At 32.8% G+C, this 15,348-nt stretch overlaps 1 protein-coding gene across 1 annotated transcript in view; it reads left to right on the plus strand.

Annotated features, from left to right (window-relative positions):
• Positions 1 to 4,971: 4,971 nt before the first annotated feature.
• The window catches only part of SLC26A5 (solute carrier family 26 member 5), a 54,256-nt gene continuing 43,879 nt past the window's right edge, over positions 4,972 to 15,348 (plus strand). Inside the window, exons 1-2 of the mRNA XM_074268429.1 lie at positions 4,972 to 5,116; positions 14,937 to 15,142. Coding sequence (XP_074124530.1) covers positions 14,970 to 15,142 — 173 coding nt within the window. The 5' untranslated portion in view covers positions 4,972 to 5,116; positions 14,937 to 14,969. The remainder of the gene's footprint in view (positions 5,117 to 14,936; positions 15,143 to 15,348) is intronic.

Genomic DNA, 15,348 nt, shown 5'->3' on the forward strand with positions numbered 1-15,348 from the left:
TCGCAGGTCCTACTGAGCCAAAAAGGCTTCAGGTGGGCTCCGGGGTATACTGAGTGGTTGTATTCGGAGCACCGATCCAGCTGAAAGCAAAAATCATCTTCCCGGCTGGGAACTTATTTCAGCTACAGCAACAATTAAAAATCAAAGGGTGCGAGATTTGGGGCTGGTTGGAATCGTACAAGCTGTTAAGGCAAATTCCCTCATTTCACAGGTGAGGAAACTAAGGTCTGGATGGAGGGGTTAAGTATTTAAAGTCTCACGGTTAGTAAGTGTCCAAAGTTTGGTTAGACCCCCAAGTGTTCCACATGAGAAGAGTTGCCTCCAATGTTGATAGCGATATCTAGGGAGCCACCTGTCAAATCGCAGCTCTCTCACCTGTAACAGGACTGGAAAGGAGAAAAAAGCAATAGGTACCTGTTTCTTGCACAAGCCTAAGAACTAGCTTAGTGATTTTGGAGAGAATGGTTGAAAAGAAATTCGTGTCTTGGGCATTTATTTCCCTTCTTAAATCTTAAAACAAGATAGTAAGAGGACTCGGGTTCGGAAGAGGTTCCCTTTTTGCTTTTGAAAGACTCCAAAATCTTCTTCTTGAAATTTTTTTTCAGCACTTAGTAGGGAGTATTGATCAAAATTAATGCTTAATAAATCTTTATGGGACGAAGAATGAATATTGGAGCCATGGGATCCTAGAGCTGTAAGAGACTTCATGGGTCATCTGAAACATTTTGTAGATGAGGAAATGGAGGCCCAAAGAATTTAATTGACTTGGCTAAGGTCTCTCATAAAATAGGGGTCAGAAGCTGAATTTGAACCCAGGTTCTCTTTCTTTAAAACTACTAGGATTCTTTCCACTATACTATGCTGCTTCCTCAGCAGGGACCCCAACTCTATAGTGGTAGAATTTGGGAGAAAATGAAATTTCTTTCTTTATCTTTTTACACAACTATTGTCGTCTGTATTCTTTTTGAGTGGGTTATTTCTCCTAAGAATGTTGTGAGGGGGGAGGAGGGAAGGAGAGAATTGTGTTGGTTTGGTATTTTGTTGGTGGTGGTGGTGGTTTGCTTACATCCAACTTAATTTTCATTCTCACTTATTGTAATTTACGAAATAAAAAAACTTCTAGCATCCTGAGCCAGACTTCTAATCTTCATCTTTTCTTTTCCATTCTGAAATCTGCAGGGTTTTCCCCCCAACACCTTTAAAACAAAAGCATACCTTATCTTCTCCACAAACCCCAAGCACTTTACTTCCTGGGCTACTTCTTCAGTCCACCCCCCTCAGCTATATAAGTAGTGAGCACATTTGAGCCTAAAGTATCACGTATGAGGAAACAGAAGGTTCTAGAAAGGCCTCTGTCACTGATTGTATAACTAGGTAAATCCCAGTTGCTAAATCTTAAAGCTTTTTCTTGTAAAATAAAGTTACTCTAGCCACTTGCTTAGGTTTTTTTAGCCCTAAATTTATGCAATCTGTCATTCACCATTTAAATTTTTTTTCCTTAGCACTTTCATTTAACATAAAATACTATAATATTTAAGAGATATGAATTTGAGAAAATTTCATTTAATAAAAGCTAAAATTGGAGGTAAATGAGCAGCATTATTGAAAAGCCACTCAAATAAGAAAAAAAAAATTGAGGATGTAATGAAAAGAACAAAAGTTTTGTAGTTAATCCTGACTGCTGTAAAAGTGAGTTTAAGTTAAGAAAACAAATTTATAAGTATCCGGAGCAGATCCAATACTCTGGAGAAGATAGGATGAGTTCTTTTGAACCTGGTTGTAATTAAACGTATCTAGGTAGTGAGGAAGTTTTTGTTGTTTTGTTTTGTTTTTGTTGTTTGGGATTTTTTTTAGAGGTGCCCACATGCCTAGAATTGGAAGATGAAGATAAGTTTCAGGAAAATTTGTATTTTAGCATCTTCACTCTCCTTGAACTGAAACAAGGTTAACATTACTTTGAAATACCTAAGAATTCTCTTTAAATTCTGGGTTAAGAATGGGACAAGTTTTTAAACTTTTATGCTTAGTCTCTGTCAAATGCATATTTGTTACCTACATTAGATACATTTAAAATGATTACAAAAACAATTGCATATTTGTATACTCTTAACAGTAGCTTAATGAGAAAATAGAGTCTCAGGGCAGCTAGATAGGATAAACCTTTGTAAAATGAAATTTCTAAAAAGATTCAAGTTTCCTTACTTCCCTGTCCTAGTTGTTCACACTAAGCACTCTTTCTAATTACTGCAGTGTAGATTTATATCTGAAGACTTCCTTGGGGAAAAAAAATCCTCACTAATTTGCATTAGAAACAAACTTAGGGTAAAGAATTAACAGGTAAGGTTGCTACCAATAGATCTCCTAAGTGCTTTTCTGGAAAGCATTCTGCTTATTAACACCTGAAGCCTGACTTGTGTTGGGGTTTTTTCCCCCTGGAACTAACTACTTTGAAACTACCCAGAGTTTCACGTTCTTCATTTATTTATGAACAACACTAAAACGAAACCAGGTGAAAAACCAAGTGTGGCTCTTCATTCATGCTGAGAGGCCTCAATGGATGATTCTCTGATTTAGAAAACATTTCTAAGCAGTGAGCTCACCTATCAGTACTTTCTGTTTATTGCATTTAATTCAAAATCAAGTAATTGAGTATTCAATACCATTCTAATTGCCACAATATTTTCTTTCCTATCCAGTCACTTTGCAAGTATCCCTTCCACTGGGCTTCAAAAGTCTTGATATTTTATGAATTTCAAAGGAAAAGAAAATTAATAAAAATATTGGACTTTATATTGGAATTTGTTCATTTTACCTGACACTGATATTGCATCATCTCTGAATTAATAAGGAGAAAGTATACTCATAGAAAATGAAACAGGTGATTTTCCCCTCTGTTTTATCACTTTTATATAACCTTTTATATCAATTCTGTATTTCAATGTGGATAAATAAGCTCCTCAGTGATTTAAACATCTCATTTTTTCTAACTCCATCGTTCCATCTTCAGTCTTTTCATAAATCAGTTACTGATTTTAATTTTGCTTTCTTTCCTTCCTCTCACATGCTTTAGTGCAAGTACAGCTGAACTATAAACTGTCCAAAGGATGGCGAAAAGCAGGAGAGAAGTTAAAATGAAATAAAGGAAATTCAAAAATTGAATAATTGTTACCTCAATAAAGTGTGTTGACTACAAATAGTTTACATACAAGTTTAATGAATACCTTGAAATTATTTGTTCCTTTCAGTAAACGAGCCTTTGTGTGTCAACAGACTAATAGTTCATGAAAGATAAAGATTCATAAAGAAAAAAAGGCAAATGTATTTTCAACTGAAATTTCTCTCAGATTTTGTCTTCTATATTCTGATTTTCTCTCCACGTGATTTTTAAAAATTCAATTTTTTTAAATTTTCATAATCATATTGTCTCTTTTCCATCTGCCTTTTCCAACTTTGAGAAATTAAGGGGGAGAGGATTAAATCTTTAACAAAAAAAGTAAAGTAAAGTAAATTCCCAGATCGGTTAAGTCCAGTATATCTGTGTGTATGTGTTATAGTTTATCATTGAGTTAACAATTCTTAAGTCCTTTAAAAATTGTTTAATTTTACAATATTGTTGTCATCTTATAACATATTCTCAAGAGCTTCACACTTTACTTTCAATTCATATATCTTCCTAGGTTTCACTGAAATCATCACTGAAACACAGTAGTATTCTATCATATTCATATATATACCATAACTTGTTTAGCAGTTGCCCAATTGATGAGCACCCCTTAGATCTCAATATTTGGCAACCATAGAAAAGCATGCTATAAATATTCTTGTACATGTTGGTCTTTTTTCTCTTTCTTTCATCTCTTTGGGATATAAGACTTAGTAGTCGTTTTACTGGATCGAAGGATATTCATAGTTTAACAGCTTTGGGAGAATGGTTCTAAACTGTTTTCCAGAATGGCTAGACTGGTTTATAAATTCATCAGCAGAACAATATTTCTCTTTCTTTTTTTTTTTTTTTTTTTTTTTTTTGTAGTGTGCTATAAAGAAACTATCACTAGATTTAGAGGCAGAGAACCTAAATTCAAATTCATGCTTTGCTACTGTAGATCTTAATCAAGTCACTTACTTACTTACCTTTGTTAGACCTCAGTTTTCTCATTTGTAAAATGAAAGAGAGCAGATTACATCAAAGTCCTTCCCAAATCTAAATCTATGATTCTATAGTTTTATTCAAGTCAAGAGGCATTGGATTTTTTTAAATACTGAAACTATGATCTGAAGTTCTTCTGGTATGTATTCTTTCCAGCTTCAGTTTCTCATTGTCATAAAATCTTTTGAAATATTAACACAGATGAATGTGTAAAAGACTAGCAAATATTCTACAAACTAATAAACTTATTGAAAATCTGTAGAATTAAGCTACATACCCTTTTCTTAAAAAAAAAATAGTTTGATTTAACTGGTATCTTGAAGAGATTTCCCTATTCTATGAACTAAACTTTAGTATAAGTTTAGAAAGTTTGCACTTATATATGGGTGAGAGTGACATTTTATTGTTCTCCATATGTCTTCTAATAATCACTGAAGTTTGTATAGTCAGGAAGCATTTATTAGGCAATTACTGTGTATAGGCCACTGTGTTTTAATAGTTTAAAGTACTTTTTATTCCTTATCTTGTTAGGTTCCAACAACAATTCCATGAGGTAACTGCAAGATATATTTTTTATTCTCCCTTCACAGAAGAGGAAAATGAGGTTGAAGATAGTTAAGGGATTTCCCTGGGGTCACATATCTAGTAAGTGTTTGAGACAGAATTGAAACTTAGGGCCCTGTCTAAAAGTCCAGATCATTGCTATGATATGGTGATGAATAGGTGGGATTGATAGATGCATGTTTTCAGATTCTGTCAATGACTTCTGTAACAAAACAAAGTTATAATGTAAAGGGTTTTTGTCCATCTTTCACAGAGGGCAGAGGGCAAAGGGCAGAGCCTATTTCCTAGCTATCTAAATTGAAGAAGCCACTTCAGACCCTATAATCAAAGAAACACTGAGTCACACTGGAGTCCACCACTGGAAAGCCTGAATTGCTACTTTCAGTGTTTTATCTTCTGATTTGGGTGAGTAGTAAATAACTAATATTTGCTTTAGGTTATATTATCATTGTATTGAATCTTGGTTGGATTAAAGTAGAAACTAAAATGTTAAAAAAAAATTTAAAAAATAAAAAATAAAAAACCTGGACTAAACACTGTACTCTTGGGGGAAAAAAAGAAAAGAAAAGAAGAAGAAGATCAGAAAAAATAACATAACCAACTCAGCATCCTCTCACTTTCCTTCATTTGGATCAAGGCATGATTTAATTGGTCCTTCAGGAGAGTGAACTTTTAATGGCCTTTGTTCTTATGAGGCAGCTGGCAGGCTGACCAGTTACAGGAACCAACAACCCTAGCCGATAACATAGAAAAAAAAAATTCTGTCCTAGAATGTCATTGATATAATCTTCTAGAGAGCAGAGACCAGGTCAATGGCTTTCTTTTTGTGCAGTGTCCCACTTGTATCATAAACCCCTGGAAATGTTACAATTCTTGATGCTCAGAATCTCATATGAATTATATATAATTATATGTATGCTTATATAATCATGTGATATATCATATACTATATGTATATAGATATAGATTAAATAGATATATATAGATATAGATTAAATTAAATCAGATTTTCTAAGAAGTAACTCAGATCAAATACAATGAACACATTCCAGTGACACATGCATGGGCAATATAACTTTTCATCTTAGGTATTTAAGGTTTTTTACTCTATTATCCAAATTCTTCTGGTTTCTTGAAATTTATTGACTGTAAAAATAATAAAAATCAATACATTTCTAACTTCCTCATATCCATTGTAACTCCTCTAAACCAATTACTTAACATAAAAACCATTACCAATATTAAAAACAGGTTAGTCTCCACAAAAACCTAAGTCATATAGTGGACAATTCCATCTGGCCATCAGACACTTTTGAGATATTATATCTATTGAAAATTATGTATAAAATCTGATCATTTGGCTACTTTTAACTCAGAAGTCTTAAAGAATCCAATACTATACAGCCTTGTCCTTGTAGGTTTAGGATATGTACTCATACCTAAATATTCATAATATTGCTCTTTCCCTTAATAGGATTCAAAGAGGTCATGGAAAATTCTTTCTATCCCTCCTCTGGTTCTCTAGAAAAGCTCAACATCCAATCTTTTGATTTATTCAACAATACCTAGCAGAGTACTTAGTATCTAATAAATGTTGACTGACTGATTTGGTTAAGTATAACTCTGCCTGTTCCAGACAACTAGAAGATTATTGATTATGCTATAACCTCTCTCTCTTACACATCCCAGTATTTAACTGGCTTTTTGATATTTTCTCCATATAGTTTATGAGTTGTGGAGGTGGGGGAATAATCAAGTGAGGTGAAGATGACTACTTGGTCACTGCTGAAATGTGAGCTTTCTCATTCAATATGAGATAAAAAATGATCCTCACACCTTATCAACAGTTGTATACTATTGGATTACCAGAAACAGGGTAGGAAAAAAGAGGACATTGTCTATTTAATCTGCTGCTTGGATCTGCATACTCTATCCATCACTTTGTATCTGTCGTAGGTGTTCATACTTTGAAAAGTTGTCACTTACATTTAAATATTTCACATATTGGTTTGTTCGTAGTTCATCTCTTTCCTACTTTCCTCTGTTTCTCAAATCATCCATGCAAAATATATGTGTGTATACATATTAACACTGGTTAGAAGATACGAACAAAAAAAAGTTGAGGGTAGAAGCGAGGGGAGGTAGAGGACAAAAGAAATGACTTTCTTCTTCACTTCCAGCCTGAGTTTTAACTGTTGGATTTCTCTAAGATTAGAGAATCTTCAAAAGGTGGTACCAGCCCTTGAAAAGTTAAAGCTTAAATGCGGTGAATAATTGCTCTCTCTAAGACTGACTCGGGAGAATTTGCCACCAGGAGTAAATTGGTTGTCCAGGCCTATATTAAATTATAGACCTGCTACCTGGAAGAAGTTACCTTCTGCTAACTCTTTGTACTTTAGTGACACTTTAGTTCATCATTGGCCAGAGATTTCCCTTGACACATAGCACATACATAATAATTCATGTTTGTACTTTACTCTTTAACTTTTGGAGAGGAAAAGCAACTTCTAAATTCAATTAAAACTCCTTTTTCTTGTACCCTAAAAAGATACCAGCATATATTATGCAAGTTATTATGAAGAATAAGGATTCAGACTGGACTTGTTTAATAATAATAATAATAATGGCTAACATTTCCAGAATGCTTTAGTTTTACAAAAAACTCCTTTGATCTTCACAACTGTTAAGTAAATGCTATTATTATCCCCAATTTACAAATGAAGAAATTGAGGTTCAGAGAATTTAAATAACTTGCTCAAAGTAGGATTTAAACTTAAGTCTTCCTGACTCCATACCCAGGAATCTAGTTGCTTTTCCATACCATTTCACTGGCTTAGAGAACTATCTGTGCAAGTCAGAACCTTCTCTGCAATTTATAGTTTGAATTGCCCAAAGCACTTAAAGATTAAGTGAATTGACCAAGATCACACAGAGCCAACTTTCCGTATATCATGCTGACTATGTAGCAAATTATCAGTGACATTACTGGAATCTAAATTAATCTTCACAAACTACAATTTCAACAAGGAGAAACAGCTAAAACTTATGTGCAACTGTCTTAAGACTATGTGTTGCAGAGAAGGTGTTGACCTGCTTTTTCATATGGGAATATTCTAAACCAATGAAATGGCAGACTTAGTCTCTGCCTTAATGCCTTTCCCTCTTTAAGCCAATCATAGCTGTCAGTAGCAAGTGAATAATAATCATATTAACCACACTATTAAAATTACACAGTACTTGATAAGCATTATTTCATTTGATCCTCACACCAATTCTGTGCAGCAGATACTATTATTATGCCTGTTTTACAGATGAGAAAATCGAGACTGAGAGATTAAGTGATTTGTTCAGAGTAGAGCTCATATCTGAGGCACTGTTCAAACTTTTCTTCCCGACTCTAAACCCAGCATTCTATTCACTAAGCTCTGCTGCCTTTCTCTGCACAGACTGAATCTAAGGATATTTCATTTTATTAAATGATAAACAACTCTAGTGGAACACAAATCTGAATTGTTGGAATATTTACTCTAAACCTATATAGTCATGGAAATTGAATACTGAGCACCTCTGAAATATTCCTGGATAGAAAATAAAGGATACAGCTTTTAAAGACAACGTTATAATAGAATAGTACATGAAGAGATCAAATGCATTTAATAAACTTGAATAATTCTTCAGTGCCCCACTTGTTTTTATCCTTAAGAATCTGGTAGGTGAGGTTTTAGAATATAAGGAGACAATTATCAAATATCAATTCCTCTGCTTGATTTTCAAGGTCTTCCATAATCATATTTCTTGTTATTCTTCAATATGTGCCTTCTTCTTTTGTCAGGTTAGTCTCCTTCCCTGATTATTCCTTCCTCTGCCTTAATCTTTCTTCCAATGGTGAAAAGCTTGTCCATCCCAAATCAATTCAAATCTTGCATCTCCTATGAAACTTTTCCTAGACAACTATGTTCCTTCTCCTAAAAAAAAAAAAAAAAAAAAAAAAAAATCCAAACAAGCAATCCCTTTCAATAAGCCAATATCCACGATCTTCTAGAAGTGTCATAACTAGGGAGGGCAGTTGAGGCTTGTCCAAGGGTGCTGGCAACACTTGTATTCCTTTGTCAGGTAGAAGTAGTTAAGCTGCTTAGCAAAGATGATTAGTTAAAATTAGTTAAAATGAATATCTAATAGATGACTTAATTCCCCTCTCATACACCTGTGATTACTCAAGGTAGTATCATCCACTTTTTATCCTAGGCCTGCTAGCAGTAATGGATCCTAAGTATGGAATATAATAGTGTGCTGGATCCCAAGATCTCTCCCTGAGGCTGCCCTCAAAAGATTGAATCTGTCTTGAAAGAGTTTTAAAAGGTTCTTTTTATGTTGCTTTACCTATATCACTTTGTAATATTTTCACTAGATAGTAGTGTTGCTTATATAGTTCTAAGTAAACATGATGACAAAACTGAAAAGTTAATCATCCACTTTTAACGATAGAGAATCCTTGTGCTTCATGAAAATTAAGAGAAAATAAGTGGTTCATAAAAATTACAGTAATTATTATTTCTCCTTCTACACTCAAAGACCAATTGCTTATTTTCATTTAGTTCTCCAGTATTAATATCGTTTTCTTTGATAGAATTTTAAGTTTAATCACATCATCTCTTCACACACAATCACATAAATATACATTAAAATATATAATTTATTATTCAGTCATTTCATTTGAGTCCAACTCTCTCATTTGGGGTCTTTTTGGCAAAAATACTAGAGTGGTTTTACCATTTCTTTTTCTAGTTCATTTTACAGCTGAGGAAACAGATGGAAGCAGGATTAAGTAACTTGCCCATGGTTATATCACATAGGTATTAACTGTCTGAGGCAAGATTTGAACTCAGGAAGGTGAGTCTTTCTGACTCCAGGCTCAGGACTCTATCCACAGAATATATTTTTCTTGTCTTCCTTGTCAGACAAAAACTTCTTTACTGATTGAGCCACCAAATAGATGTGCACAAGTAAGAATTTCTGAACCTCAATTTTTTAATTGCTAAAATACTAGTTGAACTAGATGAGCTTTATGTCGTCTTCCATCTCTAAAATTCTATGATTCATGTCTCCTCTATAGTGAGAAACTTTCTAGGGTCTTTTCTTATAAGAGTAGTTAACAGCAACACCAGCAGCAGCAGCAGTAGCAGCAACATTTACATAATGCTTACAAGTTTTAAGCATTGTGATAAGCACTTTACAATTGGTATCCCATTTGATCCTCACAACAACCCTGGGAGATCAGTATTATTAATTATTCCTATTTTACAGATAGTGAAACTAAGGTAAATAGAGACATTTGAACTCAGATTTTCCTTAATTTGGTCCCAGTGCTCTGTCCTCTGTGCCGGTCCTAGCTGCCTCAATGAAAAAAAGGAAGTTAAAACTCCTAGGAACTTTTAACTTCTCCGAAACATTTAGTGATGAAAATATTTGGTATTGACATTAGATGTGTCTTGATTTTGTATCAGGATTAGAGGAGAAATTTGGCTGTTTCACAAAAGTCACAATCTCCACTAAATTAAAAAAAAAAAAAATTAACCATCATGGTGATAAATTGCAGTCAGCTTCTGAAAGCTTGTGGTGAGTTAGATAAGTCTTGTTATTCAATATCTCAAGTTTCTTCACTACTTTGCCACCCAGCCTAGTTGATAACAGGGTACTGATAGTCTTTAGTGTTTAATTATTAAATCACTGTTGTTGAGCATGAAAATTACTCAGCAAGAACATTTCATTTATCTCTCTTTTTTCTGTCTGTTCTCTTCCTCAATACCAATTACTTATCCCAATTGACAGATCTCAGAAGGAAAAAGAAAAAAATCTTTCAACTGATATATTTATATACAGAACCCTAGTACTACAAAAGACACTAATTCCCTATCCCTTCTTTCTTCATTTCTCTTCTTTATCTATTGATGGTACAGATTTTAAACCTTTCTTTAAGCCTACCTGGGGGAAGGAGGAGAAAAAGTATGCAATCTGAGTTCATCTGAGTTTTTACCTAATTTAAGCTTAGATAGAGCCTCTGTGTTGACTCAAGACTGAATTTGGTTCTTAACATGGCAAAGTGGAAAGTATGCTGCACTTGGAGTCAGTAGAGGTCTGGGTTCAACTTCTGCCTCTGGCATTTATTAACTAAGTGACCACAAGCAAGTCACTTAGCCCAAATTTTCTCATCTGCAAAATGAGGAAATTATACTCTTAGTCCTGTCTCAGAATCAGATTGAAGCTCAAATAAGATAAAGATCAAGCATTTTGCAAATTTTAAAGGGCTACATAAATGTCATTATTATTATTGTAGTTGTTATTATTCTGTTTGAGCTCAGATACCAACTTCTCAGCAGAAGCTCTTCTTGTACTCCCCAACTTCTAGTTTTCTCCCTCCAGAACTACTTTATATTTAAATGCATTAATTCTCTTTCTGTTTTTATTCTGTATCTGTGTATATATGTTGTTGTCTTTCTATTAATCTTTCTTGAAAACATATATTGATTTGTTCTTGTATCTGTATCCAAAGTGTATACTGTAGTGCCTGGTACACAATAGGCACTTAATAAATGCTTATTGATTGATTTTGCTCCCACATGTTATGCCACCTGCTCTGTTTTCCTTAATCAAAAGCTGCTGGACATAAAAATTGATATAAATTTTATATCCCGAAGAAATCAATCTCACCTATCTAGCTACTAGTTCCTTATCCTCTCCTTCTTTCAAACTTTCCACATTGATTGTTCATTGAGTTCCTGCAGGACAAGAACTCAGAATATCTTGCTCAAAAATTTATAGTAGTATCCTAATGCCTCATATTAAACTGAAATAAATAAATTTTGAGCTTCAAAGCCTATTTTTAACTGTTCCCCCATCATCTAAATTATCATTCTCATTTTCCTCAAATACTCCAACCAAATTTTTATTCTTTACTTTTTATTCCATATTTTTACACATACCATTCATTTAACACTGATTCATGCTGTTTGATATCTTTCTCCTCCTTCAAAGTTCAGCTCAAAGACAGTCTCTTCCAGCTAAGTGTCCTCTTTCCAAAAGTTTTCCTAGTACAATCTGATACTCTCTTTTCTTTTTTCCCCCATTCTCTAAATGCTTGTTGAATAGTGAATATGAATATTTTGCATAACTTCATATTTATAATGGGTATAATGGGCATAAAGGCAATGCTTACCTTCTCAATGGATAGAGAAGGGGGTAGGGGAAAAGAAATAATTTTTAATTAAAAACCAAAAAACAATTGTTTAAAAAAAAGTTGTTAAAATTCTTTTTTTTTTAAATTCTTTTTAACTTACTGGCTTTCTCCTTTTCCATTCTACTTTGTGTGTGTGTGTGTGTGTATTTCTTGTATCCCTGTTAGTAAGCCATAAACTTTTTGAGAACAGGGCTATGTCATTTTTCATCTTTGTATCTTTGGTACCAGCACAGTGCCTTACACAAAACAGGTGCTCAATAAATGTGTGTCAAATTGTTTGACTTAATTAAATAAGCATCACATATTCATTGGTGCCATGACCTCATTCTAAGGGTTTTCTTTGGACTTCTGGTATTGGAGACTTTATATTACTTGTATGCTTTTTAACATTAAACATTATTATAAAATCATTCCTATTCAGAAAAGTCAAGGAAATTGAGATAGAAAAGTTGAGGAGATTCATCTAGGAACCATTTAAATTGTTGCAGAAACACTATACTAAATGGACTGTGATCTGAATATGTTTGCCTCAGTTATTACTGAAAAGAAATTGGCACTAAGTTTGGATGTAATTTTTAATCCATATGACTAATTAAAATATTTGAATAATGAACAAAATTTTCCCAATGCCCAAGTTGGTTTAAGTCAGATGTAATTGTCTTAGAAGAAAGAAGAGCTATTCAAAGTAATAACAAATTAGATAAATGAACCTTCAGCATCACAATTATAACTTGTATCATATATTAGGTAAAAAAATATAAAGGAAAAAGAAATTTAAAATACATATTGGTTCAAGACAAATATAGCAAGGGGTATTGGAACAGGAAGATCTTAAGATTTTAGTAATATTAGTCAAGAGTGAATTATATTATACATATATGTATATGCATACATATATAATGATATATATACATTATGTAATGTGTATATATATATATATATATATATATATATATATATATATATACACATCAATAGATAGAACAGCAGGCTTGGACCCAGGAAGGCCTGAATTCAAATCTGGCCTTAGACACTAATTATATCAGGGTTAACTTGCCTCGGCTTCACCAACTGTAAAGTGGGGATAATGATAGTACCTGCTCCCCAGGATTGTTGTAAATATAAAATGAAATAATAATTGTGAAATATTTTGCACAATTTCTGGCACATAGTAGGTATTATACAAGTATTAGTTATTTTTAATATTATTCACTAACTCTTACTCAAATATCCATTTTTCTTTAAGGCCATGAAGAAATTAGAAAGTGAAAATTGTCCAAACAAGAAAATAAAAAATAGAATTTATAATAAAACACTAAAAATAAATTGAGGAAATTGACACAAATATATGAAAACAAAGTCATTCTTTAATTAACAAATGGCCAAAGGATATGAACAGTGGATTCTCAAAAGAAGAAATATAAATTATTAACAATCATTTGAAAAATATTAATAATGGAAATGAAACTTAAAACAATTCTGAGGTCCTATCTCATACTATCAGATCGACAAAGGGGACCATAAAAGAAAATTGTATTGTTGGAGCAACTGTGGAAAGACACACTGATGCACTTTTGGTCAAGCTGTGGCTTGGCCTGATTATTGTAAAAAGCAATTTAGACCTATGCTGAAAAAAAGTTACTAAACCATACATATCCTTTTATTCAGTGATACTAGTAGTAGTAATATACCCCCAAAGAGTTCAAAGAGAGAAAAGCCCCATATGTACAAAAATAGTGATAGCAGCACTTTGTGGTATCAAACAAGTGGTATCAAGCAAGTGTCCATTGGTTAGGGAATATATATATATATATATATATATATATATATATATATAATGGAATGCCATATTGTCATGAAAATGACAAAGAAATAGAAACCTGAAAAAACTTGTGTAAATTGATGTGGAGTGAAGTGATTAAAAAGAGGAGAACCAAAGTACACAATGACTATAACACTGTAAAAGAAAATAACTTTGAAAGACTTCAGATCTCTTATCAATGCAATGAGCAATCCAGAAGAAGGGAGGAAAGAAGGAAAGAAAATGGTTCTCAACTCTTGATATAGAGAAGATTTTAAATATATACAATGAAACATTTTCATAGATAACTAATGTATAAATTTGTTTGGCTTAATTATACTTATTCGTTACAGGAAAGAAATTTTATTATTTTGAGGGAAAATCAGAGGAGAGTAATGAAAAAGATGTAAAAAAAGAAAAGAAATGAACATTTTAAAAATTACACAAGAGTGCAGAAAAAAGTTTAGAAAGGGATTCAAGTAGTACACTATTGATGTTACCATGTCAAATTTAACACATACTTTTAAAGATATCATTTATTGGTAAGAGATTGTTTTGCATACAGTATTCAGTTCTTTACATGTGGAAAAATTCATATTTGTTGTTTGTCAAGCCCATAATAAAAGAAAATTTGGAAAAAAACAAAAAATTTGTGTAGAATAATTTAAATAAGCATAACAAATGAAATTTAAAAAATCCTTGTGCAGAGAAAATTCATATTACATGAAATGTTTTTAAAATATTTGTTATATCCACCACAATTTTTATGACTGTGAAAAAGCCCTAAATTATTTAATTATTATTAGAAACCATAGTAACAAATTGGAATCATTTAGTTTAAAAAAAAAAAAAAAAAAGAGCTAATGGACAAAGTTTTCAGAATATAAAGAATAGTAATAAAGAAGATGTTAACAATCTGTTTTTCATATCATCAAAGAAGCAGATAATTGGGAGAAGTATAAAATAAAGTTACTGACCAAAACAAAAAAATCTGTTAAACACTGAAACAGGCTGACAAGAGAAGTATAATTACCTCCTCTTGAATGCTTTAAGAAAATGAAACAGAAATATCTTTCTTATGTTGCTAGGTACTATTTATATTTGAGAGCGCTGTCTGTCTTGGGGTTCTTCTTAACTTTTCTACTTATGTTCACACCCAGTCATCGAAATTACCTTTTTTTCCTTCACAGTGATACTCAAGCTAAGCTTGTCAACTCCTAACAATGAATAACTTCCAGGATACTATGGATCACACACAAGAAAATGAAATCCTTATAGCAACCCAAACATATAGCGTGGAACGGCCCATCTATAGCTATCCAGCCTTACATGGGAAGCTACACAAGAAGGACAAGGTTTCTGACCCTATTGGAGATAAGATAAAACGGGCTTTAAGGTAATATCTTTTTACGTTGGTTATAGAGGAAAAGGGTCAAGGATTTTGTATAGTCTGTAATAAACCTTTGTGAGAGACAGGACATATGGTCTAGAGAAGTTCTATTTGTTGAAATAAAAATGAATGAGGGACACTCATGATTTAGAAAGCCATTTGTACCATTCTTTTAGTGCTGGATATATGGGCATGTAAATAAAGGCATATAG

The sequence above is a fragment of the Sminthopsis crassicaudata genome, chromosome 5 (genome assembly GCF_048593235.1).
Source record: "Sminthopsis crassicaudata isolate SCR6 chromosome 5, ASM4859323v1, whole genome shotgun sequence".
Classification (NCBI taxonomy): domain Eukaryota; kingdom Metazoa; phylum Chordata; class Mammalia; order Dasyuromorphia; family Dasyuridae; genus Sminthopsis; species Sminthopsis crassicaudata.